The 27,164-nt window shown below is 65.5% G+C and overlaps 4 protein-coding genes across 5 annotated transcripts; 2 read left to right on the top strand and 2 right to left on the bottom strand.

Moving 5' to 3' along the window:
• Positions 1–107: 107 nt before the first annotated feature.
• Positions 108–3,059, top strand: ALG3 (ALG3 alpha-1,3- mannosyltransferase; the record flags this gene model as incomplete). The annotated part of the gene is made up of 9 exons (XM_082320905.1): positions 108–258; positions 513–612; positions 700–847; positions 1,017–1,177; positions 1,295–1,415; positions 1,728–1,933; positions 2,186–2,262; positions 2,472–2,616; positions 2,723–3,059. The coding sequence occupies 9 exons, from the start codon at positions 108–110 to the stop codon at positions 2,910–2,912; spliced, it is 1,299 nt and encodes a 432-aa protein (XP_082177031.1). The 3' UTR covers positions 2,913–3,059.
• Positions 3,060–3,529: 470 nt separating this feature from the next.
• On the bottom strand, positions 3,530–12,058 carry VWA5B2 (von Willebrand factor A domain containing 5B2; the record flags this gene model as incomplete). Its single annotated transcript, XM_082319370.1, has 21 exons — positions 3,530–4,138; positions 4,451–4,559; positions 4,789–4,858; positions 5,058–5,135; positions 5,390–5,509; positions 5,587–5,724; positions 5,803–6,141; positions 6,228–6,453; positions 7,606–7,895; positions 7,971–8,130; positions 8,233–8,418; positions 8,492–8,606; positions 8,913–9,115; positions 9,237–9,347; positions 9,430–9,606; positions 9,748–9,872; positions 9,989–10,120; positions 10,589–10,743; positions 10,847–11,072; positions 11,343–11,504; positions 11,920–12,058. 21 exons carry the CDS (start codon positions 12,056–12,058, stop codon positions 3,530–3,532), a joined length of 3,870 nt encoding a protein of 1,289 aa, XP_082175496.1.
• A 6,639-nt stretch (positions 12,059–18,697) lies between these two features.
• Positions 18,698–21,696, top strand: LOC309594196 (uncharacterized protein). 2 transcript variants are annotated; one of them, XM_082319594.1, is made up of 2 exons: positions 18,698–18,787; positions 19,842–21,696. In XM_082319594.1, exon 2 carries the CDS (start codon positions 19,866–19,868, stop codon positions 20,985–20,987), a length of 1,122 nt encoding a protein of 373 aa, XP_082175720.1. In that variant the 5' UTR covers positions 18,698–18,787; positions 19,842–19,865; the 3' UTR covers positions 20,988–21,696. The 2 variants fall into 2 exon arrangements, with proteins under 2 accessions (XP_082175720.1, XP_082175721.1); XM_082319595.1 differs by lacking the exon at positions 18,698–18,787 and adding an exon at positions 19,329–19,352.
• Positions 21,697–22,023: 327 nt separating this feature from the next.
• LOC309594007 (PHD finger protein 13-like) lies at positions 22,024–26,718 on the bottom strand (the record flags this gene model as incomplete). The annotated part of the gene is made up of 5 exons (XM_082319224.1): positions 22,024–23,878; positions 23,989–24,027; positions 24,336–24,951; positions 25,121–25,213; positions 26,578–26,718. 5 exons carry the CDS (start codon positions 26,716–26,718, stop codon positions 23,652–23,654), a joined length of 1,116 nt encoding a protein of 371 aa, XP_082175350.1. The 3' UTR covers positions 22,024–23,651.
• Between the last annotated feature and the right edge of the window lie 446 nt (positions 26,719–27,164).

The following is a 27,164-nucleotide window of genomic DNA, read 5'->3' on the forward strand; positions in this document are numbered from 1 at the left end:
CGCCACGTGCTGCCCGCACCGCCCACCACGTGCGGCTTCCGGTTTCAGTGAGTGCCACCGCTTTAAGCGTTCCGGCCGGAAACACGGAACGGAACAGCGGGACGACCATGGCGGCGGGGCGGGGGGCGGCGGCGCTGCGACGGGCCTGGCGGGAGCGGCGGGTTGCGCTGCTGGAACCCAGCTACACCCCGCTGGTGGCCGCCTGCCTCTGCCTGGCCGAGGGCGGCGTCAACCTCTGGGTCATCCGCAGGGTTCCCTGTGAGTGCCGGGGGCGGGGGGGGTCCTCCGGGCGGTGACAGCTCTCCCCCGGGCGCTGGGGTGCAGCGGGGTGGTCCCGCTGGCAGGGTGACGGGGCTGCCCCCGGCCCCCATGGGGGACAGCATCCCCCGGGGGACAGGGGTGGGCTGGGGGCAGCGAGGGAGGGGGGCGGGGACCGGGCAGGGCCGTGGGGTCTGGGGTGGGGGAGCCCCCCCCCCCCCCCCGCCCTGCCTGAGCCCCGGCCCTCCCCGCAGACACCGAGATCGACTGGAAGGCCTACATGGAGGAGGTGGAGGGGTTTGCCAACGGGACCCTCGACTACACGCAGCTGAAGGGCGACACCGGGCCGCTGGTGTGAGTGACGGGGACGGACGAGCTCCCCACGACCGGGGACTCCCGGGGGGTCCCAGGGCCTGGCCCCTCACTCCCGTCTCTCCGCAGCTACCCCGCCGGCTTCGTCTACATCTTCCTGGGGCTGTACTACGCCACGGGCCGCGGCACTGACGTCCGCCTGGCCCAGTACCTCTTCGCCGGCCTCTACCTCCTCAACCTCCTCCTCGTCTTTCGCATCTACTGCCGAACCAACAAGGTAGCCCGGAGCCAGGGGGACTCGCTGGCCGCCTCGGGGCCTCTCCTGCTCTGCTGAGTCCTCACCGGGGCGAAACGGGCTGGGGTCTGAGGTTTGGAGGGGCTCAGTGGCAGCGAGGGGGTCCGGGACAGGCTGCTGATGGCCCTCGTGTCTCTCCGTCCCCTGCAAGGTCCCCCCGTATGTTTTCTTCTTCATGTGCTGCGCCTCCTACCGCATCCACTCCATCTTTGTCCTGCGGCTCTTTAATGACCCCGTTGCTATGGCCATCCTCTTCCTTGCCATCAACCTCTTCCTGGAGGAACGCTGGTCCTGGGGCTGCCTCCTCTTCAGGTGAGGGTCTGCGGGCAGGGTGGGGGCTGCTCTCCATGGGGTGCTGCCTGCGTGAGCGAGCTCGGCCCCTGGGTACCCGTGTGGGGGGCTACAGCGGTAATGCAGCTTCCCACTCAGCCTGGCTGTGTCCGTGAAGATGAACATCCTGCTCTTCGCGCCCGGACTTCTATTCCTCCTCCTCCAACGGTTCGGTCTCCTGGGCTGTATCCCCAAGCTCTGCATCTGTGCCCTGCTCCAGGTGGGTCCCCGCTCGCATCGGCTGCCAGGGGCAGGCTGGCAGCCCCATCGGCAGGGGGTCATGGGCTGCCCTGCCTGCATCGCAGCATCCTGCCTGGCTGTCCTGGGGGCTGGAGACCGCTGGGTGGATATACAGTGGTACCAGCATCTGAGTTGGCCCCACGCAGCAAGCTGGAGGTTGATAAATGATCTAATTCATGGGGCTCCCATCTTTGGCTGACTGTCCCTGTCGCCCTATGCGGTACTGGGGTTCTCAGGAGGTGGCCAGGGTGGCGGGGACCTGGCTGCAAGGGTGCTGGTGTGTCTCCGGCAGGTGATTCTGGGGCTGCCCTTCCTGCTGGTGAACCCTGTGGGATACCTGACTCGCTCCTTTGACCTGGGCCGCCAGTTCCAGTTCAAATGGACGGTGAATTGGCGCTTCCTCCCAGAAGAGGTTTTCCAGAATCGGGCTTTCCATGCTGCACTGCTCCTGGCTCACCTGGCTGGCCTGGGGCTCTTTGCACTGCACCGGTGGCACAGGTGAGACCCGGGATTCCCCATGGGTGCTGGTCCCTGGCAGCCGATGCCCATCAGCCCCCGTGGTGCAGGATATGGGTCCATGACCCCCCTGCCCCCACAGTGCTGCAATTCTGCAGTTGCAGGCAGGAGTGGGGAGGGGAGTTACTGTTCTGTTTTGGAGCATGCACTGCCCAAGCATCGTGGCTCACAGGGGAAGGTCGGGGTGGAAGAGGCTTTCATCAGCTGAGATCGATGTTTGTGCTTCCCCCTCAGGTCCAAAGAGAGCATCCTGGCTCTGCTGAAGGATCCTGCCGAAAGGAAACACCCGTCCCCTCCCTTGACCGTCAACAATATCCTTTGGTGGGGTGGGCAGCAAGGAAGGGGGGAGAAGGCAGGGCAGGGCAGGGCAGACCTCGGGCTCGGCATTCACAGGCTCCTGGTCCTGCTGCGCTGTCAGTACCAGCCTGACCCGGGAGAAGGAGCTGTGCTCTGCGGCTGGGGAGCTGCTGTGGGATCACACCTCCAGCCTCCCATGTTCGTCCCCTTAATGCCAGTGCACAGATCGTCTTCGTCCTCTTCTCCTCCAACTTCCTGGGCGTCTGCTGCAGCCGATCCCTGCACTACCAGTTCTACGTCTGGTATTTCCACACGCTGCCCTACTTACTCTGGTGCACCCCTACCGCCAAGCTCGCCCACATGCCCAAGTGCGTGCTGCCAGGGAGGGGGAACCACCCGGCTGCTGGGGGGTCTGGGAGCGAGGGGGGTTGGCATGTCCCTCCCCATGCTGACCCCCAGCTTTCCCCCCTGCAGGGTGCTGCTGCTGGGTGTGATCGAGCTCTGCTGGAACACCTACCCCTCCACGGTCTGCAGCTCCCTCTCCCTCCACATCTGCCATGGACTCGTCCTACTCCAGCTCTGGTACGGCACGGCCCCCGTGCCGGCACCGCACACCCCCCCGCCGAGCCGGAGGCCCGCACCCATCTCCAAGAAGGCCCAGTGAGAGCGTGACCGGCCAGACGATGGGAACTGGCCTCTGGGACTGCCCCTTTTGCCTACTCTTTTCCTGCCCGGCTCCCAGGCTGCCACCGGCCGCCATCCCAGGAGGGCTGCGAGCCCTGGAACTGTGCAGAGGGGGCAGCATGGGGACCCCCGGCAGGCAGGACTTCCCCAATAAAGGGGGCTTCGTGTGGCCTTCCCCAGCCGCAGCGTCCTCGTGCTGTGACAGTGTCAGGACGGCTGTGCCTCAGCACTGCCCCACCTGCGGGGAGGCAGAGCAGCCGCCGGGGCCGTGGGAGCTGCTTTCCCAGCCCTGGGAGAGTGCTGCCCCAGGCAGGGGAGCAGCCTCTGGGGTGAGGTTACGACAGAGGATCTGCAAAACCGCTTTGCCTCAAGGTTTGAATCGCCTTGATGCAGCCCAGGGAGCCCTCCAGCACAGCTTTTCCTAGTCCCCTGTCTGTTCCTTCCCATGGGAGATGGCTGGGAAGGGGGTGACCCCCCAGGTGAGCTCTGGTGAGCACCAGCATGGCCTGAACGGGGCCAACGGCTCCTTGCCCATAACAGAGACGCCTGTGCAGGCAGCGCGGAGCCAGGCGTCTTTATTGGCCCCTCCGGCGGCCGTCAGACGTTGTTGGGGTTGTAGCACAGCATGTTCAGCTTGATGTTCTCGTCCCAGTGACGCAGCAGCAGGAACAAGTGCCTGGCCGCCCCTTTGAGGCAGCCCACGTCCACCCCCTCGGGCAGCCGCTGTGCCTGCAGCCACGCGTCCGCCTTGGCCGCCACCAGCTCCCACTCCTCGAAGAAGCCGGCGCAGCGATGCTCCAGCCAGGCCAAGGCCACCGCCGTGGCCCAGCTGGCGCTCTCCAGGTCCTCTGGCCCCGCGTCCTGCCAGCTCACGCCAGCCTCGGAGGGGGCGGCCGAGTGGGGGCCGGTGTCGGACTCGGAGCCGTGCCCGCTGTCCGCCTGCGCCCACACGGCCGCGCTGAGCACCTCGGAGCAAGTGCTGCGGGTTGGGGGCGAGCCGGGCTGTGGGGCTGTGGCGGGCTCCTCGCCCTCCTCACTGCCGGGCCGTGCCTCGGGGCTGCTCCTGGCCCCCGGGGACGTGGGGCTGAGGCTGGCTCGGTGGGAGGCGTAGGGGGAGGCCCGGCGCAGGCGGTCCAGGGGGATCTGCACCACTTCGGAGAAGCTCTCAGTGAGCTGGAATGGCCCCTGGGCTTGCTGCAGCTGCACCTGCAATGGGGGGGCAGGCGACTGTGGGGGCCAGGCAGGGGCACAGACCCACCGCAGCCCCCAGCGCTCAGTGGTGAGGGCTGCAGGAGCGTCCCTGGGGCACAGGGACTGTCCAGTGCTCCCCTCCCCAAAATGTCAGTAAAGGCCCCCAGGGCCATTCGAGGATGCAGCAAGGCTGAGTTGGTGCCCACTGGGTTTGCACCCTGAGCTGGGTGCTGCTGCTGGTGCTGCCGGGCATTGCTGGGGTGGCTCGGCTGCAACCCAGCAGGGAAGGTGCCTGCTCGGCCCCCCCGGCTGGGATGGGGTCCTTACCAGCGGGAGGTAGTCGTGGCTGGCGTGGTTGCTGGAGCACTCGCTCTCTGGGCTGAGGCACTGCGGGCGCAGCGCCAGGCTGGGGCCCCTGCGCCTGCTCAGGCTAAACCTGTGGGGCAAACAGGTGAGTTAGCGGGGTGGGGGGCAATTCCCGAAGGGCAGCTGGACCCCAGCCTGCTGCAGGGAAGGGGCTGGAGCACCAACCCCGCCCGCCCTTACGCCACAGGAGCTGGTGGGGAACATTGGACCTGCAGCACCCCAGAAGTGGCACTGTCCTGCTCTCCCCCCAGTGTGCCATTTTTTGGGTCCTCACATCCCTCCCCACCCTGCAGCCTCACCTGGAGCCGGCGATGCTCTCTGTGGATTTCTGGGAGCCCATGGAGGTGGTGGAGGGGCTGGTTGGAGGTCCTGCAAGGTGGGGAGAGCTGAGCATGGGGGGCCACGGTGCACCCAGAGGTGCGTCCTGCTCCCCAGTGCCTGTGCCTGGGCAGCGAGGGCAGGCATGAGCACAGCAGATGCTCCAGCTCTCAGCTGCCAGCAACAGGGTGCTGGGGGCACCCCCAGCCCCCCATCATCCAGCCCTTGGCCCCCTCCGCCCTGGACGCACCGTTTGAGCAGTTCTGCTTTTCCCAGCCATAGGTAGGGGAGGAGATGCTGGCCGGAGACCCGGGGGTCTCATCTCGCTCTGCAAAAGAGCAAAGCCCTGAGGGCCACTGGGCTCCTGGGACCTTCACGGCCCAGAGCTGCTGCCAGGGCCACTGCGCTGCTCCCCTAGTCCCCCTCCCAGTGTGGGCCAGAGACCAATGCCTCTTCCCAGGCATCCACAGCGCTCCAGCCGGGACCAGCCCTGTGCAGCCACGAGCTGAGGGTCCCCAGGAACCCCGGTGCTCAGGCAGGGCCCTGGGGAGCACAAGCCAACGTAAGGGCCTGGATTGGTACCTGCAGCGACGGGGGCCTCATCCTGCTCCTCCGCATCCCGCTGCTGGCCCAGACCCACTGAAGAGCTCCTGTGGTGCCAGCTCCCAGCCGTGGCGGCTCGTGGCCAGCTGGCCAAGCCAGCTGCAAGGGACAGTGCCACCTCAGCCCTCCGTCCCCTCACTGCCCCCTCCCCAGCACACCGGGCCCCCCAGCCATACCTGTGCCCCACACCTCGGGGGCTGCGGGCAGCGCTGCCTGTGTGGCACCATCCACGGGCACCAGGCGGGTGTAGAGAGAAGGCACGTTGCAGGCTTTGCTGGTTTGCATGGCTTTCAGGCGAAACCGGCGGGAAAAACCTGCCCAGAGCAAGGTAGTTAGAAGTGGGGGGATGCCGGGGCTGTGCCGTGGTGGGGGACACGTGCACCAGCACCCACCCTGCTCCAGCTCGGCTTCCCGCTGCGCCGCGTTCTCGTTGTCCCGGATGACGGAGCGTGCTGCCAAGCGGTGCAGCGGCTTGTCCCAGGCCTTGCCTGCCCGCCGTGGGGGGTCCTCCCTGCCCGACCCCTCCCGGGGCTGCAGCAGCGACTCCAGCGAGGTCGTCACTTCCCAGGACACCGGCTTGCCGGCTCGCAGCCCGTGGATCACCACCTGGCAGCGCAGGGGCAGGCTGGCATCGCCCAGGCTGGGCTCCCCCGGCACCGGCGAGGCACTGAAGAGGTAGGAGGGCTCCACCAGCATGTCCCAGTCCAGGTGGGTGGGCGAGAGGAGGTTATCTGGACAAGGGCAAGATGTGGGCTCAGTGAGGGGGAGGGTACAGTTCTGCCCCTGCTGCCCTCGTCCCCTGGCAGCCAGCACGCACTCGACTCCACCGTGCTGGGCTGCAGCCGCCCTGCCCGGGGTCCCAGCTCGTCCAGCCGCCCCTCCAAGGACTGGTTCCTCTTCTGCGACACCTTCTCCAGCGCCCGGCACAGCCGGTGGGCATCCAGCTCCCCGTGCGGCGAGGAAAAGCTGCGGCCGGCCAGGGCGGCACGTGCCAGCGCCTTCTTCCGCCGTGCCAGCTCCTCCGTGCTCAGGGCCACCGTCACCTGCGGAGGGGGGAGGCTGACGGCGAGCCCGGCAAAGGCGCCGGTGCAGAGCCCAGATTGCGCCAAGCCGTGATGGGGCACCTGCGGCCCCGGCCGGCTGTTGGCCAGAGCCGCTGGCTGACGCCCAGCCCCGCCGCTCTGCAGGCTGGCAGCCGGCAGCCTCCCAGGGCGGCAGGCGATGCTCGCCAGGCTCCTCATAAACGTGGGAAGGACCGACGGCACCGAGACAGGAGTTTGCAAACATCCCCGGGGGCTGACTCAGGCTGACGCCGAGGCAGGAGGAGTTGGCAGGGATTTTTGTGCGTGTGGGGGTTTAGCTCAGTTGCTCAGGCTGGATGGTGGTAGGGTGGGATGCAGTTCCCAGCACAGAGTGATGTCTCTGCACTGAGATGCTTCACCTAAAAGCTACGGCAGGGCAGCGGGCGCCCGTGCCACCTCTCGCCGCAGCAGCAGGGAGCCCGACGAGGATCATTTACACTGCAGGGAAATCACTTACGCTTGACATTTCAGCAGCAAAGGCCACCAGCTGTGCTGTTGTGCGGCAGGAGCAGATTACCTAACCCGTGCCACTGGGAAGGGACATGTTCCAGAGGCAGGTGACAGCTGGCCTCACCCGGCCTCGGGGCCACCTTCACCGGGGGAGCTGCCTCTCCCCATCCCAGCGACCTGGCTGGGCTTTAAACCCAGGTATGAAGCAGAGGGGATGTGACCCATCACTAATGAAGCATCAGGTGGCGTTGGTCGAGGGCTGAAGGAGCCGGGCAGGGTGGTCAGCCAGCCCACTCCCTCCTCTCCAGCTTGGCAGGTTGGTTACCTGATTCCAGCCCAGCTAGTTTGACTTACTTTTAACTTCTGTAGCATCAACAAGGATCTGAGCTGGCTAGGGGGTTTGTTAGCCACCCAACTGACTACTGGCCCAGGGAGCTGGGGGACCAGCTTCTTGGTCCCCAGCTGTCCCATTCCAGTACGACAAAACCACCCCATGAGCCTCCTTGTGGCACCCACGGCTGATTCTTCCTTAAAACCCAGGCTACAACGCTGTGTTTCCAGCCCAGCGGCCACGTGTCCAGGTACAACGGGGCAGCCAGACTCCAGCTAAGCCAGGAACAACCCCGCCATGCGTGGGCCCTTGCACCCCATCGACATCCTTACCTTGGTGCCAGCTGGGACAGAGGGCAGTGGGGCGGATTTGGTGGAGGACTCGCAGAGGGACAGGCTCTTCTGGCCCTGCTGGGAGGTGGCATCGGCGCTGGGGGCCGAGGAGCCGCCCTCGGGGGCTACGTCGCGGGAGCCAGTGGACTCGCTGCTGGTGGAGCTGTGGGAGAGCAGCCCCCGGCTGCGGTCGGTGCTGACGGAGCAGTGCGTCAGGACGTACTGCTCCTGGATGTAGGAGGGCTGGTAAATCCGCTTCCAGATGTCTCCCCCCGAAACGGGATCCGCACCTGCCCAGCGAGCGCACAGCCCATCAGCCCACGGCTCCCGCGCCTGCCCCCCACCCCGGCCCCGGCCCCACTCACTCCGCTCTGACGCCTCCGTGCCCCCGGCAGAGAGCTCCAGGGAGGCATCCCCAGATCCCGGGGTGCTCCGGGGCGGCTGGCGGCTCTCCCCGGGACTGGGCACCTCCTCCTGGGAGGGGAAGGCTGAGCCCCGGGAGCTCCGGCAAGCCCCTTCCCGGCCCTGGCAGAGAGAGAGCACTGCTGTCAGCCCCCCGGCACGGGGAGAAGCCGGTGGCACTGGGAACGTGCCGTTCTCTCCATGCCAGGGCGGTGCTGGTCGTACTGGTGGGCGCCTGTCGCGGAAGCGGGCGATGCTGTAGAGGACGCAGTAGCTGACAAGGCGGTCACCGGGGTAGAGGGCCGGGAGCTCGGTGGGCGAGAGCAGAGCTTCCATGCTGTCGGGGACGTACCAGTCGATGGTGATGTCGCTGACGGCCGGCTCGATCGCCTTCTTCAGGGACTTGATCAGCTGGGGCGGGGAGAGGAGCCAGCATCAGACACCGTGGTGGCCCCCGTGCCCCCTGTCCCTGCCCGGGTGTTACCTTGGGCTGCAGCCTCTCGGCCGGGCTCAGGAACTCGGCGCAGCCCCGGCTGACCTTGGCCATGCCCTTCAGCAGCCGCCGGCACACCCGTGGGCCCATGCCAAAGTTGAAGCACCTGCAGGAGAGAGCCAGGCGATGAAAAGCCGTGGCTGGGCCGGTGCCAGGGGCTGGGCAGCCCAGCGGCAAGCCCGGCAGCAGGGAGGGGCAGGGGTGTTTGATAGCCAGAGGTGCCGCCTCGGCTGTGTGCCGAGTTGGGGTACCCCAGGGGAAGCCGAGCCGGTGGGGCTGGGGGATGCGATGGGTGAAAGACACCCTTGGGCCTGGCGGAGGTGAGATTTGGGGCTGCAGAAGGAGAAATCAGTGAGAACAGCCCAAGGGACATGGAGAGCACTGTGACCCTGCAGCACTGCCGGTGCCATACCTGACAGTGCTGGCCTGCCTGCGCACCAGCCGGAGGATCCTGCCTGCATTGCCCACCGCCGCATTGGTGAAGAGGAAGAGCTGGCGGGGGTAGCCGTGGTGGAGGGGCTGTGCCAGCGCCCAGCCCAGGGCCACCAGCAGGTTGGTGCTGCCTGTGTCTGCCCGCAGCCCGCCGAGATGCTCGCAGGCACGCCGCAGCGTCTCCTGCCCGCACGGAGAGCCGGTCTTGCAGCGGTCCCCCATCTCGCCAGCCGCGACCCCATGCCAGGGAGCCGGGAGGGGGGACGGAGAGGGGCTGGTGGGGGCTTTGCCTGGCAGCACTCACATTGCTGCAGAGGCGGCTGGATGGGAAGAGCGGCTTGACATCGGCGCCGAAGCCGGCGATGTTGAGCAGCGTCCCTGACGGGAGGCTCTTCAGGGCCACCAGCAAAGCCTCCTGGGGTGACAGTGGGGACCGGGGAGGGCTGCTAAGGACCGGCCACCTGCAGAGCATCCCCAGCCCTGTGGACATGCCTCACCTTGACCTTGTCGAGGTTGGGGCTGCTCATGGTGCTGCTGCGGTCGATGAGGAAGAGGACCTCACGAGTGACGCTCTGCAGGTCCCCAGGGACGCCCTCCGCCGCCGGGCAGAAGTTCAGCATCAGCACGGGGTTGGGGAAGATGTCTTTGTGGAAACGCTTCTGCACAAAAACCACCTGCGAGCCAGGCAGGCCGGGAGCTTTCTCACACCCCCAGGCCCACGCCGAGGTCTTCCTCGCCCCCTTCCCACCGCCTCCCCCTTCCTCCTCCTCCTCCTCCTCCTCCCTACCGGGCTGGCAGCGGCCATGCCCTGTCACCTGTCTCTCGCCGCTGCTGTCCTTCCTGGCGATCCGCACGTAATCCCGGCGGCTCCGGACATGGGCCTCGTACTCGGGGTACGTCATGGTGCCATCCTCCATCACCAGGTGGGGGTGGTGGGGCTCTGAGGGGGACAACAGGGGAGTTCAGAGCTGCCCTGCTCCGTGGGGGATGCTCCGGATGCTTTTGGGGTGATGCCCCATCTCCCCCAAACCCGCCAAGGGCACTGTCCCCCCTCACCGCAGGGGTAGAGGATGATCTCCAGGTCCCTGTCATAGCGGTGGGGCTCGGCCAGGGTGACGCAGGTGGTGGCAGCAGAGCTGGCCCAGGGGTCGGCGTCGGCTCGCAGGGCGTGGGATGGACTCTCCAGCCCTGGCGGGGGGAGCAGGCAGTGGGGCAGCCCCTCGTGCCCCCTGCCTCAGCCCCCTACCCACTGGGCACTGCACCTGTGCCGGACCCAGCGCCAGAGTGGTGGCTGCTCCCTGCCAGCTCTAATGGGATTAACTGGGCTGGCGGCCAGAAGCACATCCCTACCACCCACCCCGCATCCCCTCCTCACCCATCCTCTCCCTCATCCATCGCGTCTCCCTGGGGAAAGAAGCTGCTGACCCAGAGCTGCCCAAAGCCACGCGTGGGGTGAATTTGGGGAGGTCCCAGCCCCAAGGGTGGGATGGGGAAAGGGCTTCTTCGTAGGTAGGGAGCGCAAGAGGCTGCCTGGGAAGGGGGCTTGTGTCCCCCTAGAAGCATGGAGGGACCAGGGGGACGCCATCCCGGGGGTTGTCACCCATATTTCAGGAGGTTTTACCCAACCAGCTGACACCACCCGAGTTGCCCCCCTACCTGCCAGCAAGCAGGGGCCCTTCACCAGCAGCTCAAAGGCAAACTCGTAAGGAAAGGGGTTGTAGGGTCGTCCCCGAAAGACATCCATGCTCTCTGCAGGCGCTGCGAGGGACGGCTGGCTCCGGGCACCCGGCCCCCCGAAACAGCTGGTGGGGCTGCAAGGGGAGAGGCAGTGATGGCTCCTGCCCCCTCCCAGCTTGCCCAGCATCGACATCCCCCCCCCGGGATGGCGGAGACTGAGGAAGCCATGAAAATCACCATAGGGCCAACCTGTCGTCACACAAGCTTGCCGGCTCGCTCTCAGGGACGGTGGGGACACGGGGCGTGAGGATGGGGGGGAGGAGGAGGCGCAGGGCTCCGTCCGGCAGCGTCGCCAGCTCCTGCGCCGTGCTCAGGGTGATGGCCAGGTTCTCCGCTGGGCACAGTGTGCCCGTGATGATGACGAAGGTGGAGCGCTCTGTGTCTTCATCCAGGACAAGGTGGCCTGGGCAGGGGAGGGACGCGGGGGGGTCAGCAAGGTTGGGGAAGGAGGGTGTTAATTGCACTGATTACTCTCAAAGGGGACAAGAGAGGCCATGCAAAGGGTAAAGACCTAGGAGAAGTGGATGGAGGGGAAAGGGGACGGGGCTGCCCTGGCACAGGGAGCAGCAGCAGCCCTCATGGAAAAGCAGCAGTGAGGATGAGGAGCCCACCCTGAGCTCCGAGCCTCCCAGCCTGGAGGACCCAACAGGATCACCCATGCCACAGCACTTACCGCTGGCACAGCGGCGCGGCCGGCCGGGGCTGGGGCCGCACTGGAGGCAACAGTCCTGTGCCCGGTGCCGGTTCTGGACCTGGAACGTCACCCGCCGGCTGCCCACCGCCGCCTCGAAGCCAGCCACTACCTCCGACTCCTCCAGTGGGTAGATGAAGATGCCTGTGGGCAGGAGATAACGCCGAGGCAGATCCTGGCACAGACACTGCCGCGGCACCGGCCAGCCCATGACAGCACCGCTAAGAGCAGGGCGATTTAAATGCACGGGAGCAGGGCAACATGCAGGAAGGACCCAGAGCCTCACTAGCCCGGAGGAGGGCAGGGAGGATGAAATCCCCCTCTTCCTCAGCACTGGGAATGTTTTTGCCTAGCCTTGCTCTTCTCTTGCCTGCAGGGCGATGCTGGGTGTCGGCAGTGCCCCTGCCACCATTGACTTCCACCTTCTCTCCCCAGACTGAGCCAGGTTTGGGGGCCAGGACACAGGTGAGCTGGAGACGGGATGTTCTCCAGCGTGGGTATTTTCAGGGGTCCGTGCAGGCAGCCTAGGTCCCTGCCAGCCTTGATAGCTCCCCCTTACCTTCCACAGGCTCCTCATGGGGGTTGGTGTACACGAGGTGAGCAGTGATGCTCAGGGAGTACCCGTTGGCACAAGCCTTCACCCTGGAGCTCTTCAGGGGCAGAGCCTCCCAGGAGGAGAGGGCATACAGGCCCGGCATGGTCCCTTGGTGGGCAGCTGTGGGCAGAGGGGAGGCAGGCGCTCGGTGCTCGGGGACAGGGGCTGCTGGCAAGGGGTTTGTGCATGTAAACTGCTTCCATCTGCCCAGGCTGCAGGGGGGGAGCGGGTCCCCAGCCCTCCTCATCCCAGGGATGCTGCTCTGCAGCATCCACAAAACACATGGACCTGGACCCAGGGCTCTGCTCGGACCCCAGCCCACTTAGAAACTGGGTCTGGAGTCACAGAAGCCCACAGAGAGCTCTTCCACCCCACAGGTAAATATCCCTGGCTGCTGGGCAGTGAAATAACTTCTCATGGGCATCAGCAGTTACATGCAAGCCCCAAGTCCTGGCAGACAAGCAGCGACTCCTAGACATGATGGATAACAGGCAGCCACATGCAACCCATCTCTTGGCCACCCCACAGCAGCTCGGTGGCTTCAGAGCCTCCCCAGACCATCTCCTGCACTGGCTGGGAGAGGAGCATCTGCTGCTCCCATCTCCATCCACCCACAGAGGTTACCAGGGTAATTTTTTTTTTAAAAAAAAAAAAAAAAAAGAAGGGCAAGAAGCCCATGGTGTAACTAGGACAAAACAGCGAGCAGTGTTTGCCGGGGGTTTAATAATTAACAACAAGGTCAGCCCTGCACTGAAGCGTGGCACAGGGGGGAAGGCACTGCAGGGGGGAGCCTGGCTCGGGGGACGATGCTCTGCCTCCGGGCAAGCGACGCTCTGCCCAGAGATGGACGCGTGCGGCATCCCACCCTTTGGCAGCGGTCATGAGAAGAGAGGTGGCTGGGGATGCCTTCCAGCCAGGGCACCAACCCACTCCACACCTCTCTTCCCCTTGGGAAAACCACCTGGGAGCAGCATCCCAGGTAATTGCCCAGAGCCAAGGCATCACTCTAACATTGCCTTACTGCGTGCCATTGCATATTCACATAAAATATTCAGGTCAGCCTTAGCCCTGCCTCTCCGTGGATGGTGTGCATGGGTCCCGCTGCAGGCATGGGTCTGCACCTCCACACCGTATCCCCTGCCTGCCCCAAGCGCCTGCTACCCAACAGCAGTGAGGTCCCCGCGTCACGCCGTGTGCCGGCGCTTCAGCGTGCACCGCGCCCGGGGCGAGGACAAGGCCAGGTACTAGCGAGCCATCTGGTCCTGCCACTCCGGTGGCCTTCATCCCAGGAACGGCTCGTACGAGCATCGGTAACAGGAGGCTCGGGGGGCCTCAGCACGCAGTCACAGGGCGCCTCTCTCAGAGCATCCTTGAAAGCGGAGCAGGGCTACATCCTCGGAAGCAGCACCAGGACCGAGCCCACGGCTGGCACAAGGCAGGGAGCCCCCAAGAAGCGCAGAAGCGCATTAGCAACGTGGCTGCATCCCAGGAATAAGTCCATTATGCCGGAGGGGAGCTGTTTATCTGCTCAATTGGCATCGCAGGGTTATGCTGGCAGGTCCTGGCCACCCAACCACCCCCCGCCATCTCCAGGTCTTCACCCCACGTGCAGGATGCTGCATGCCCTGCTGAGCCCCCCAAATTGCTATCCCACCACACAAGGCAGCACAGGGACAATGCACAGCCTGGTTTTCCTCCATGCCAGCTGTGCCACCACCAGGAATGTCATCAGCTGGGTCCTGCCCTGACCACAGCACCCAGCCAGGCTCTGGGGACTGGGACTCCCCCAGCCCAGCCACATCAAGCCATTGAAGACTGATTTTACCCCAAAGCCCTTCCATTTGTTCCCAAGGCACCCGGCTTAATGCTCAGCAACGTGCCTGTTATTTGCTGTGCCGCCCGTTGGCTGGGGCACCACCGGCTTGTTTACCAGGGACTTACCAGAGAAGCCATCCCGGCTGCTTTTTATCACTTCTCTTTACATTTACCCTCGCAGAGTAAACAGGGCCCATCTGGCCCTGCCGTGCTTCGTGCTGCCTGCTCTAAGCCCCGTGGTAATGAATAAAACCAGACCCGATGGTCCTCGCCCCCGCCTCTTCGTCCTCTTCCCCTGCGGCAGCAAACTGTCCCCAGGTACCAGTGTGGCATCACCAACAGGTCCCCGGCCCCATCCCCAGCATGGTCACCAGTGCCTTCGCAGCCCCCTCCTCTTCCTCCCTCCCCACCTGCTGCCCGCAGGAGCTGGTTTGACCAGCAGCATCTCTGATACAGAGGGGGCTGCCACAGGAGCGGGGCTGGGGGCGGCTTTTTGTGCTGGCGGCAGAAAGCTCTCAGTGAAGGCAAGAAGGAGGTAACTCTTCTCTAGGTCAGAAAAACTTAACATTTCTCTTCTCACCCGTGGGCAGGTTGAGTTTTTCCAGCAAGGCAGCTGCCGCAAGCCAGGCTCCTGAGCCCAGCAGACCCTCCTTAGCTGCCTGCGAAGTTGTCAGAGTTTCACCTGCTGCAGCGACAGCCGCCCGCACCGGTGTGCAGCGTGGTCCTGGGGAAGGGTGAGGCCAGCCCCGGCACAGGGAAACCCAGTGGAAATTTCCACTGGTGGCAGAGGCACAGGCCGGTACAAGAGAAGGATGGAAGGAGAGGAGCCCAAGCCTCTGTGGCAGTGCCTGGAGCAAGGCATCGCTGCCCCTCCTGCTTGCCCGCGTTACCCCCTGCTTCCCTCGCCTCCCCTTGCCGCGGGACATCGCATCGCTCCGCTGGGATGGAGCACAAGGGCGGGAGAGCAGGATCCATCCCAACTCCTGGAGCAGGGAGGAGGCCACGGAGGCGGGAGGTTATGGCACTGCTGCCCAGTGCCCGTAGGGCACACCGCTTTGCAGAGAGCCCAAAGAGGAGGAGTGGAGGGGAAAGGGATTTCCCCAGTGGCTGCAGGTGAAGGGGACGGGGCGAAGGGCTGCCTGGCACCACGCTCAGCTGGGCTGTCCCCAGCCCGAGCCTCCAGCCTGCGGTGCTGTCCCCTGGCTGGCACTGCTCCTTGGTCTGCTGGGAAGTTGAAACAGAGAGCAGTACCTGCTGCGCACATACACACACACGCGTGCATGCATGCACACACGCCCCGGCACATGCACTGCATCCAGAACTGCTGCTCTCGCTTCCCCAGAGCTGCTAAAACCCCTGGAAAACCCCAGCCCCGTGCCAGGGAACAGGACTTGCCCTCAATGCACCCTAACACAGGCACACCCCAAAAAAATGTCCCAGTCCCCCCAGACCCCCCCCAACACAAGGGTCCCTGCAAAAGGGTCCCGCTGCTCTTCCGGCCACGGGACATCTGTGGCATGGGCCGGGGACCAGCTGGTGATACCCTGGGGCATGTTCCCAGCAGTTATTAAAGCCAGCCCTGTCAGGTCCATGCTGGATGGTGATTTCAGCACTTTTGTGGCCCTGCTGCCTCATCTCCCACCTCTCACCCCTCCTGTGATCCAGGGCTACCCCGAAAGCAGGCGTGCAACCCTGGGGCACCCAGGAATGGCAGGATACCTGCAGGGTCCCGGGCCACTGTGGTCCCAGACTCCCCCCCCCACCCCGGCCCTTACCTGGAAGAGGAGGAGGAGGAGGATGACACAGGGGCTGCAGGCTCAGCTCAGCACCCACTGGGTCCCTGCCCTCCGCAGAGCCTTATGCCCTGGGGGTGGGTTTCGCTGCCCCTCCGGCTCAGGGGGCCGCAGTACCCAGGGGGGATGAGCGGTCCTTCCCTGCCTCTCCCTGCTGCAGGCTCCCTCTCTGGCGCTGGCTCCTTCACCGCCCTCGCTCCATCCCTCACTCCCTGTGCCAGCAGCAGAGCTGCTCCAAGCCCAGCCTCATTAAAGAGACACACTCCCTGGTACCGCCGCCCTGGGGAGGGCTGGGGGATGCTCTCATGGGTGGTGCCCGGGGTCTCAGGGGACGGCCAGCACCCCCAGAGGGTGACAAGCACTGGCCAAGAGGCCGTGGGCTGCTCTGCATGCACAGCATGGAGATATCCAGCCAAACTCGGGTGCTGGCGAGACCCCAGGGTGATGCTGCAGCACCCACAAACACGGGGTTTGGCTGCCTGGGACACACAACCGCCCCCCATGCCCCCCCGAACAAAGCACAAGGCAAAACGCAATCCCCCATCAGCCGGCTGAACTCTCCAGTACAAATATCGTGGGCCACAAGTGTCACAACCAGCTTCTCTAGGAGAGGTCTCAACTGCCCTGAGACTGCTGCAAGAGAACAGGGCACCGGCGGATGCCGAGCACCCACCCCAAACCCAGACACTCTGGGGTCCCACCGGGACCATCCCTGTCAGCCTCCATGTGCTGCAGTGAAATCCTAGCCCCAAAGAGCAGGGAAGAGGGGGAATCTGGGGAGAGCCCAGCCTTTGGGTGACAAGCGTGACATAGCCCCCATGGGGAGGGTGCAGACGGTCAGGAAATCCCGGCAAAGCCAGGACACATCTGCTGGCAGGGAGATCTCACTGCTGAGCCCAGCCCGGGGTGCACTGGGAATCCCTCAGCCGCCACTGCCGGTCCCACGTTCCCAAGTGGGACTGGAGAAAACCGTCAAATTTGGGGCTAATCCCTGCCGTGCCTTGCGCAGGCAGCTCCCTCGCTGTGCTATAGATAGGGTTGTGCTGCCGCGGCTCTTTTTATAGAGCACGCAGAGGGGAGCCCCCACCCTCCCACACGCCGCAAAACCCACCGTCGCAGCCACGCCGAACCCGGAGCCAGCCCAGCCACACAGGCACAAACTGGGGCACAAAGAGCAGCACCGGTGGGGGGAGCAGTCCCCCAGTCCTCAGCAGGTGATTTCGGAGTGGCACCGGAGCGAGGAGGCCTGGCAGAGCAGCGTCTCCCCGCTGGATCTCACCTCTAAGCTGACCCACGCACCGCTACGGCTTTGGCTCCTCGGCACGGGTTTCACAGGTGACGGCACGAGCAAAGGAGGAAGATCTCGGTGGAAGACGCCCTTTGCCGCACACAGTAGCACGGGGCACGCTCCCTCCTCCCGACCCCTTACCCTGCGCTTCAGCCAACGCAATTATCTGGCAGAGAGGCACTCTGCGTGTCCCCGGGGTGCTTGCGAGAGCATGCTGAGCCATTCCCTCTCCCCATGCGAGATGCCCCACGGCACGCCGCTTCCCCTCCTTGTGCTGCACGGGGAGAGAGGAGAGCGAAAGCATGCAGCTGCTCTCCTTCCCTGTCATTTATGACCACGGGAGAAGGATGCTAACCCATATATTACCCGCCCTACATGACAGACGCCAGCTCTGCGAGCTGCTGGAGGCACAGCGCACACCGCAGCACATCCACCCAGCCTGCGGCATGCACGGGGCTCCCGCTCCCATCGTCACGGCGAGCGCCACGGCCGCTCCAGCCCCAGAAAAAAAAAAAATCGCAAGCTTTGATTTTTCTCTGAGATATTGTTTCTAGGCCAAGTTGAGGCAAAGAAAAGCATCCAAATGCGAGTGCTGGGTCGGTGCCACCAGCCGGGGTGACGGGGCTCAGCCAGCCCACGGCGTCAGATGCTGTCTGCAGCCTCGGCGTTACGGCAGATGAATAACCACAGCATGTGCAGCCCCGGAGACACAGCCGAGCCTCCCCGAGCACGCTGGTGATGCACAGCAGCCCTGGTGAGACGCAGATGGGCTCCGTCCCGCTCCATACAGCGCTCACACCAGCATCAGACATGCGTGTCCCCGCTCTGCGCCGTCACAGCTGCGCTACAGCAGCTCATCGCAGCCACAAATAAACCCACAGAGAGCTCGGCATTGCTTTTCAGCAGAGCGCTGAGCTAAGGTGTGTGTTAAAGCCTGCGAACACAGGCCCAGCTCAGCCCAAGGGCTCCGTTAAATGCCCTCATGCCCCAACAACCCCACACAGCCCTCAACAGAGACTGCCACAGCACCCAAGGGACGAGTCACGATCTGGGTATTTATCCCCACATCACCTGTACCTTGTCCTGGGTTTATTGAGCTGAAATATCACCCAGAGATAGGGCTGGCTAAAGGGAGCAGGGACCACAAAGCTGTCCCAGATGCTCTCAGCTCCTAAGTCACTGATAAGCCCTGTGAATTGAGTGTGATGGGAGAAAATAACCCAAAGCCCGCGTTGATACTGGCCAGTGTCAGGCTGGGAGAGACTGCACTCGATGCAGCTGCGGCTCCTCGGACCCAGCATAGGCAAAGGCTCTGCCTGCAGGGAGAGGGGCAGGGGCGCCGTGTTCAGCCGTCTGCTGCTCGTTAATCAGCACCAATTAAAGGGGATCCTGAGGAGGGGGAGCCACGGAGGAGGGGAATGCCTGGTCAAAATTAGGCACACCTCAGTTTAACCGGTGCAATATTGGCCTGCCCAGCTGCAGGGAGTTACAGAGGGGCTGGAGGGAACGAGCAGCAGGAAATGAAACAGCAGCAGAGGAAGAGAGATGGCTCATGGAGGCATCGGGGACCCCTGGGGAAGGGAGCCGGGAAAGCTGCCAGCGCTCCTCCTGCCCAGATTGAACCGGGGCCCTCCCAGGATGCTGGCGCAGGCAGACCCAGGACACACGCTGGTGGCTGCTGGGTTTCCTTTCCGCAGCCGAAAATAGCGGGGGCTCGCAGCCGCGGGGAGCCTGGGGCAGCCGCGGGGAGCCTGGGGCAGCCGGGCTTACTCAGCGGCTGGCTCGCTGCTGGAAACGAAACTCCGTGGGTTTTGGGAACTCGAAACTCCCACGCCCCTGACGCCCGCCTCGCTGCGCAGGGTCTGTCGGTGAAGCGTGGCGTTTCGGATCGGCTCGGGCCAGCAGCGGTCGGGGCTCAGCAGCGCGGCGGAGCCCGGTCAGGCGCCTGTCCCTTCGCTTGGGACCCCGAGGGCAAAGCTGGGGTGCTGGGTGGCGGGCAGGACCGTGCTGGCCTGCATCCCTGCCGGGCTCGGGCCCCTGCCCGCGGGCAGGGATGGGGTACCCGGGGCTGAGGAGGCGGGCGGGGGAGGTGGAGGAGGGAGAGGGGCCGGGAGAAGAGGACCTGGAAGAGAAACCCCCCCCGAAAGGCCCGGGGGGGAGCGGGCAGGGCACGGAGGGAGCTGCAGGGGCTTGTCCCCAGCCCAGGGCAAAATGTTGGTGGGGCCGGGGGGGGTCGGGGCGGGGGGCAGAGGGAGACCCTGGGGAGAAAACAGAGGGAAAAGGGGATGCGGAAGGGGAGCGGGCAGGTCCGGGCGGCCCCCGCCCGCCGGGCACGGCCGAGCGGCTGCTTCCCTCTAGCGGGGAGCGGCGGGGCCCGGCTGCACCCGGCGCGGCTGCACCGCGCCCCGGCCCCGCTCCCCGCCCCGCGTCCCGGGGCCGCCGCCGCCCCGCGGGCACGTGGTGCGGGCGGGGCGCGCTTCCGGAGCGGCGGCGGAGCAGCGGTGAGAGCGGGCGGCACCGGGCGGCGGCGGCCGCTGCGGGCCGGGGGAGCCCCGCGCCCCGGCCCCGGCCCCGCAGCACGCGTGGGGTCCCCCCGGGGCGGTTCCGGGTGTCCGCCCCCCACGCGTGTCCGGGCGATGGGCCCTCGGGGAGCCTCGCCCGGTCCCCGTGCAGCCGCGGCACCCGCGGGCACCGCTCCCTCGTCCCTGCGGAGGTGGCCCCGGGGAGACCCCGCCGTCCCCCCGCTCGCCCGGCCGCGGGGCGGGAGCGCGGGCTGCCGTGGGCAGACCCGGCCCCACGCAGGGCTGGGTTGGGGGGGGGGCAGGGTGTGCACCCCGGCACTGTGGAAGCAGCCGGCATGGTGCGCCAGCTGGCGTCACCCGAGAAAAGGCGCGGGGGCAGAGGTGCCCCGGCAGCCCGCGCAGGGAGGGCCAGAGAAAGGGAGATTTGTGTTTTGGGGACGCGCATTCAATTTTATTCAATACCCACAGCGCGAGACCCACTGACGGGCAGCGATGGGGAGACCCAGGAAGGAGCCCACCGGCACGTCATCCCCTCGTCCGGCCACAGCCGCCTCCAAAACCGCCCCCGCCGCGCCACCACCTTCCGCCTCGGCCACTCGCGCCAAGGCCGCGGCTGTGGGCAGCCGATCCAGGAGCGCTCCGGCTGCCGGAGCTGCCGGCCGAGGAGCAAAGCCAGACTCCTCTCAGCCGAGACCCGCAGCATCCCGCAGTGCCCTAGGAGATGCTGGGGACCAGCAGAGAGCATCCCCCAGGGGTTGCTCTGCAACCCAGAAGAAGTCATCTGATGCCAAAGGAGCCGCTGGTCCGGCCAGACCTGACCCACGTCCGCAGAAGAAGCAGCCTGGGGCTGACCCGAGCGGGGCCTGGGGCCGGTTCCTGCCCCCCTTGGAGAGCCAGGACATCCCATGGGTGGAGAAGGAGACCCGGGGCCAGTGGAGCAACCCCAAGTGGTATGAGTGGCGGGAGAACCGTATCACCGCCTCCGTGGCCCCCAGGATCGCCAACAGCAAGTTTGCCAACGGCAAGACGGATGAGGTGCCCCAGTCCTACCTGAAAGCAGTGGTGAGCTCCGGCCCCGGGGTGCAAACGCCGGCCATGTCCTGGGGGGTTCGCAACGAGAAGGCGGCCGTGCAGGCCTACGAGCAGCTGAAGTCGCAGGCGGTGGGCAAGCCGGTGCGGGTGGAGGACTGCGGCCTCTTCATTCACCGGGAGAAGAAGTGGATCGCCGCCAGCCCGGACGGCGTCATCAAGGAGGCGGCCACGGGAAAGGCCCTAGGGCTGCTGGAGGTGAAGTGTCCCTACAAGCACAGGAACAGGACGGTGCGCGAGGCCTGCAAGGACAAGGATTTCTGCCTGGAGGTGGACGGGGACTCCTACGCCCTGAAGAAGGATCATGCCTACTTCACCCAGGTTCAGTGCCAGCTGGCGGCCGCTGGCTTCCAGCAGGCTGACTTCGTGGTGCACACCACCAAGGAGACGGCTGTGGTCCCCGTGGAGTTTGATGCCAAGTTCTGGGAGCAGACGGTGCCCAAGCTGGAGAAGTTTTACACCGAGGCGGTGATTCCCCACCTGGAGGAGAAGGCTGGCGGCTCAGTCTGGGCCAAGGAGGAGTAGACCCCGCCCCGCCTCGTTCACCAGGATGCTCGCTTGGCCACACAAACCCAGCTTTGGCCCCTAGCATAGAAATTACGCCTAGTTTTGCTGCTGTTCTTGGACTGTTCGCTGCCTCTGCCCCAACACAACTGCCTCAGGAATGAAATGTCGCACCAGCAGGACCCTGCTTTGGTCAGGGTCCCCTCCAACAGTGACTTCTTCCTGCCCCCGCCGGGTCAGTGCTCAGTCCCCAGTGCCTTCTTGTCCTGTCCCCCTCGCTGCGTTCCCCATTTGACCTGACTGTGCTGCCTGACGAAAGCTGGCACGCCTCCGGATCCGCAGGGGAAGCCAGCGATGCCTCTGTGCTGGAATAACAGACTTATTTTGTGGAGAAAACTGGATCCTTTAGCACCTCAACTGCTGTCAGGACTAAATTGTAGCTCCGCTCCAGAGTGGAGGCAGAGCCAGGGAAGGTTTGTCAGAGCCCAAGAGCAAAACACAGCTTGTGAGCTAAATCGTGGTGTACCTCAAAGAGTCGCAGCGGGGGGTGTGTGGACACCCTCCCTGAGGCATCGGACCTGCTGCTGCTTTGGAGTAAACCGTGATGCTCACGATGAGCTGGCTGCAGCCTCGGGAAGATGGTGCCCATCGAAGAGGTTGTCCCCAAGCCCACGCAGCTCCAGAGGACGTTCCTGTGGAGCAGCCCCATGCGCTGCAGCAAGGCAGGGAGGTGGGCATGGCTCTATTAAATACAACGTGCACTGGCCCACTCGTTCCCTGTTGTTTGTGCAGCTCGGCGTGCACTGGGGGGGAAGCAGGGCTGGGTGGGATCCCCAGACCAGGTCCCCTCCCAGCCACAGCAGAAGGGGAGCACTCGGGTCCCAGAGGGACGTGAGACCCAAAGCCACTGAACTATGCCAAAGCCACCACCGTTATGGCAAAAGTACTTTATTATATACATAAGACTCCAGCCACACTCCACAGGGCAAGGACCAGAATTTGCTATTTTACATATCAATACAAAGTAACTATAAAAACATAAAGCACTTTCGGGGCCCAGGCTTTCCACAGGAGGAGAGAGGCACAGGGACGAGCCTGGGGGCTGCTGAGTGACAGGGGGCTGCCCCACACCCTCCCCCAGCTGTGGTCCCACAGTAACCAGATGTGCAAGTAGGAAAGAACCCAGTTAAGAAATATAGCCATGGGGACTGGCACGTGGGGGCTGTCCCACTCCCCGCGGCGGGCAGCGGCACGCCGGGGGCTGAGCCGAGTGTCACCAGGACAGGAGCGGGGTCCGCTTCCCCCGGGGAAAGTGCAGAAGGCACATGGGCCAGGCTCTTTGGAGGGGCTGTGAGGAAGAGGTGGGATCCAACAGTTAGTGCAGGTGGGGCCCCAGGAGATCACAGACACACGACAAGGAGAGGGGGAAAGCCTTCCACTGCCGAACTTAACCAGGGGCCTGGAGAAGGCGTGTCTCTGGAGCAGCAGTTGCATAGCAGAAGGGGCTCTGGGCCCACTTGTGACAAGTCATTAGGTTTCACTCTGTATGTCCAGAAAAAAAAAAAACCAAAACAAACCAACTTCTGTGATGGAGGGAGTGCTGGGAAGGCAGGTCCTCCCAGCTCCAGGCTCCATCTCAGCTCAGGACTCAGCATCCAGCTGGTGTTGAAGCAGATGCTCCACCAGGCAGCCCTGCAGGCAGGAGATGGCCACAGGGTACAAGCTTCAGTTGTTTTAAACTGGAAAACATGGAAAGCTAACTAGGGCACTCTCCTGTTCCCCTTCCAAAGGGCTCCACAGCCCTGTCACAGCCAGCTCCGAGGATAACTGCTCAGTCTCCTACCAGGAATCCCACCCCCCTTTCACACAGGAGACTTCAGTGCAACTGGAGAAGGTGAACCAAGGAGGGCTGCTCAGCGAGAGCAGCCTGCGTAATCGTCTACCAGAGGATGCCTTTGGTGCTCCTGACCCAACAGGCCTATCCTGGGGCCACGGGCACAGCAAACGAAACCGGGAGCACCATGGGCCAGGGGAAGTACCTCCCCTGTGCAGCCTACAAGGCTGATGAGCCAGAGATGGACGGCTCTACCAATACCCCCAAGACGCAGACCCCAGTCTGCTTCGGGCGCCAGCAGGACAGATGTCCCTTCCCCTCCCGCCCTGGAGGGCAGCACGCTGTGGAGGGAGCTCGCCTGGGCTGCCCCTACTTGCTGGAGGAGAATTTGGGTCACCAGGGCTTTGCCATCGCAGCCAACCCGCAGGTCTGAGGCAAGGAAAGGAAAACGGTGAGGAAAAAGGAGGAAGGGGAGTCACATCTTAGGATAAGTGTAAGCTTCCACCACACCACAGAAAAACTACTTGGACTAGGTTCTCCTCGGCTGCCCTGGGGGAAAGGCACTGAGCCAGCTTTGTGCGAGGACAGAGATGTTTCCGAGTGACCTAGTGCGCGGCTGGACCATCCTCCTCTCCCCCCCACACCTCTGGGGTAGCCGAGCTCCGTGGCCAACGCGATCCCCAGGGAGGGCACGCGTGGCAGCTTCCCGGAGTCAGAAGTGGAAGGGGGACAGTCCAGCCCCGCGGCCCAGCCCCTCCCCTGCCATTACTGTGCATTGATTGTCTAGCCAAACCGGGCTACAGTCTTCAGTTTAAAAAGGGGACCCCCGGCCTCCCTGCTCTGGAGGAGCTTCAGTCACAGAAGCGCTTGCGCGGCACCGTCCGAGCTCGGTTCGAGCGGCGAATCTCCTGCTTGGCATCGCGGCATCGCTGGCAGATGAAAACCTCAGGCACGTTGGATTTGCGGATCTTGGCACAAGAGAGGTGGATCCAGGTAGCGCATTCGTTACATTCGATCATGGGCCTCCCTGCGAAGGGCTTCAGGCAGAAGCAGGTGATCAGATCCCAGGCATCGTCATCTGGCCAGGGAGAGAGACACCGGTCAGAAACCACCTTACCAGCTGCAGGTCCGGCTGTGGCCAGACTAGCCAGTTCCCCTGGGTGTTAAATGGGAGAGCCCCCCACTCACCTTCTGCTTTGGTGTTGGGAGCTGCTGCGAATTCAACTGCTGAAGTTGAAAAAGGAAGGGGAAAAAAAAGAGAGAAAAAAAATAAAGACCAGATGAGCAAGGTGCCCTTATGCCCCACGTCAGACACGTTTCAGGTCTGTACGGCTCACTCTGCAGAACAGAGCCAGCTCCCTGCCCTCCGCTCTTCAGTCCTCCCAGGTCCCCAAGGGACTCCCCTTGCTGGGAGAGGCTTGGGCCATCGACAAGCCCTCCCTGCAGCCAGCATGGGTGGCTCAGGCCGAGGGAGGGACAATATTCGGCACTGGCTGCAGCACAACGGGGCCCTCTGCGCTCCCTCGGACACTCACCGCTAAGCTGGGAGCTCCCTCTGCTTGCATCTTCCCCTTCACTTTGGTCCAAGGTACTACAAGAACTGGGGCTTTTCCTCCCTCCAGAGCAGGGGTCGTGCTCCTTTAGCTGAGGATCATCTCCCGCTGGCTTCTCGGTCCCCTGTGCTCTGTGCATCCAGTCCTTCTCCTCCTTCATCAGCTCCTCCAGGAGGGAGTTGGGCTGGGGATCCCCAGCTGGGCTGGGGGCAGGCTCCAAGAGCTGCTCTTTCATGGGAGGCACCTGTCCCTCCAGTGCAGCCAGCTCCTTCACCCCGTCCTGCTCTGCCCCAAAGCCCTTCCCACCGCCCAGCGGCACCCTCTTCTCCACCTCCTGCTCCAAAATGAGTTTCTTTGCTGGTGGTTTCTTCCGTTTGGTTTGCTGGGGCCGGACATCGTAGAAGCCGGTGGGGAAGGCAGGGCAGCTCACGAGCAAGCTGTTGTCCACAGCCCCCCGGGCCACAGCGTTCCTGCTCCTCCCGTCGTCCGTCAGGACGTGGCAGTCGGAGGAGTGGGACGAGGCCCAGCTATCGCTGTCCTGAGTGCTCCCCGTGCTGTTCTGGGGACTCATGCTGCCTCCGTGGGTCCAGGGCTCATTCTGCAAGAGGGGAAGACACAGGACTAGCATGGGAGACCGCAGCGCAGACGTTCAGGGTGAGGAGGAAGGGGCTGGGGATGGAGAACGAATCTCCAGGAGAAGAAGTAGGAGCTGGGTCTGCAACCAGAACCAGTCTTTTTGCAGAGGAACACCCTGCAAGCCCGCTTACCTCTTCAGGGTAGGGGATGTAGCCTGCGTAGGCCAAAACGAAGGTGCAGAACTGGTTGAAGTCCTCCACGGTTCTCTGTCGTTTCTGCAACGGCTGCAACAAACGTCACGTGTCGATTAAACTCCCCAGATACCCCTACCTGAGCCGAGGATCACGACCGACCCCGGCAGGCGGCCCTGGACCGCCAGGCACTTATACGAGCACGTAATATTTAGGTCGCCCGAACGCCCATCCTTCCCGTAACCCATCTGCATCATCTGGCTCGACAGATGCAGCCCTTAAAACCCAGATCACAGAGAGGGGACACACGATGGGACACCAAGAAAGCCCAGCAGCCGCCTGGCAGAGCCTGAGTCAGAGGCTCGGGAGTCCTGGTACCGGGGATGTCCGTCCGTCCGCCCGCCCCCCCCCCCGCCCACAGCCGGCTGACTCAAGCCCCGAGGGCGAAGGCGCCGGGGCTGGGAGGGGGCCCGGCGATGCGGGGGTCAGCCAGAAGAGCCCGGCGCCGCTGGGGACAGGGTCCCGGGGACCCAGGGCCCGGCGGTGCGGGAGCGCCGGGAGCCCGCGGCAGAGCCGGGGGCGGAGGAGCGGGACCCCCGCCGGCTCCGGGGACCGAGGGCAGAGCCCGGGGCCGGGCGGCACGGCTCCCCCCGCGGGAAGGGGAGGGGAAGGGGCGGCCCCCCCGCCGCCGCCGCCGCCCGTCCCCGCGCCGGGCACCTGATGGCTCCCAAGATGGCGCCGCGCTCCCGGTCCTGCCCCGACCGGCCGCCGGGGGGGTGTGGGGGGGGCGACCCCACCCCCGCCCACGGGCACGGGCACCCCCTGTACGAGCGGCACCCGCCCCAGGAACCCCCCACCCTCGGCACCCCCGCAACCGGCACACAACACCCCCCACCCCCCCCGTTCACACGGACACGGACGCCCCCGCAGCCCCCAGCCCCGGCCCGCCCCGGCACAGCCCGGCCACGCAGGTCCCCGGCCGCCCCGCCGCCCCCCCCCCCCCCGGACCCCGCGTGTCCGCCGCCCCCCCACCCCCGCACAGGCACACACACGCGCGCCCGGGGCACCATCCCCCGCCCGCGCCCACGGCCGCCCCCCGGGGGCTCCTTGCACACACACACACACACACACAGAGCGCCCCCCCCCCCCCCGTGCACACACACCGAGCCGCCCCCCCACGCACACAGCCCCCCCCCCCAGGCCCCCCTCGGGCACAACCCCCCCCACGCAGAGCCCCCTCCCGCAGAGCCCTCCCCGGCACACGGCCCCCCGCGCACACACACACACACACACAACTGCCCCGGCGTAAAGACACGCGACCCGCCCCCCCACCCCGCACACTCACACACACGACCGCCCCCCCCCCCCCTTCCCCCGCATCCCGGGGCGGCACCGCACCCCCGGGCGCGCGGCGCGGCGCGGCCCCCCCTCCGGTCCCCGGACACCGCCCCGCTCACCTCCTCGGGCACGGGGGACCCGGGGCTGGGCACGGGGCTGCTCCCCGCCGAGCGCGGCCCGCCGCGGGGGAACGACGGTCCTCCGGGGGCGGCGGCGGCGGCCCCGCGCCCCTCACCTGCCGCCTCCCCGCCGGCGCTCATGCCGCCCGCCCGGCCCGGCCCGGCCCTGCCCGCTGCGGCGCGGTGGGTGCCCGCCGCCGGTCGGAGCGAGGCTCGAACGCCGCCCCGGCCGCAGGGGCGGGACCACCTGGTGGCGGGGAAGGCGGGGGCGGGGCCTGGCGGGGGGGCCGCCTCTACCGGCGGCGGGGCGGGGGCGGGGGGTGCCCCGGTGCCCCGCCGAGCCTCCCCCCCGCCCCGCCCGGGGCCCCGCAGGGTCCCTGCGCCCCCCCGCCCCGGGCTGCCGGGGCCCCCCGCTCCGCGCCCCCCTCCCTCCCTCCCTCGGCCCCGGTCTCTGGCAGCCCCCAAACCACAACCGGATCCAGGCACCCAACGCCGGCCTCGCCCCTCCTCCGTGCCGCCCCCCGAGGTGGCCCGCGGCCCCTAGGAGCCCGGTGGGCCACAGGCACAGCCCCCCCGGGTGCCAGCCT

The sequence above is a fragment of the Platalea leucorodia genome, assembly GCF_965183815.1.
Source record: "Platalea leucorodia genome assembly, chromosome: 8".
NCBI classification, from domain to species: Eukaryota; Metazoa; Chordata; class Aves; order Pelecaniformes; family Threskiornithidae; genus Platalea; species Platalea leucorodia.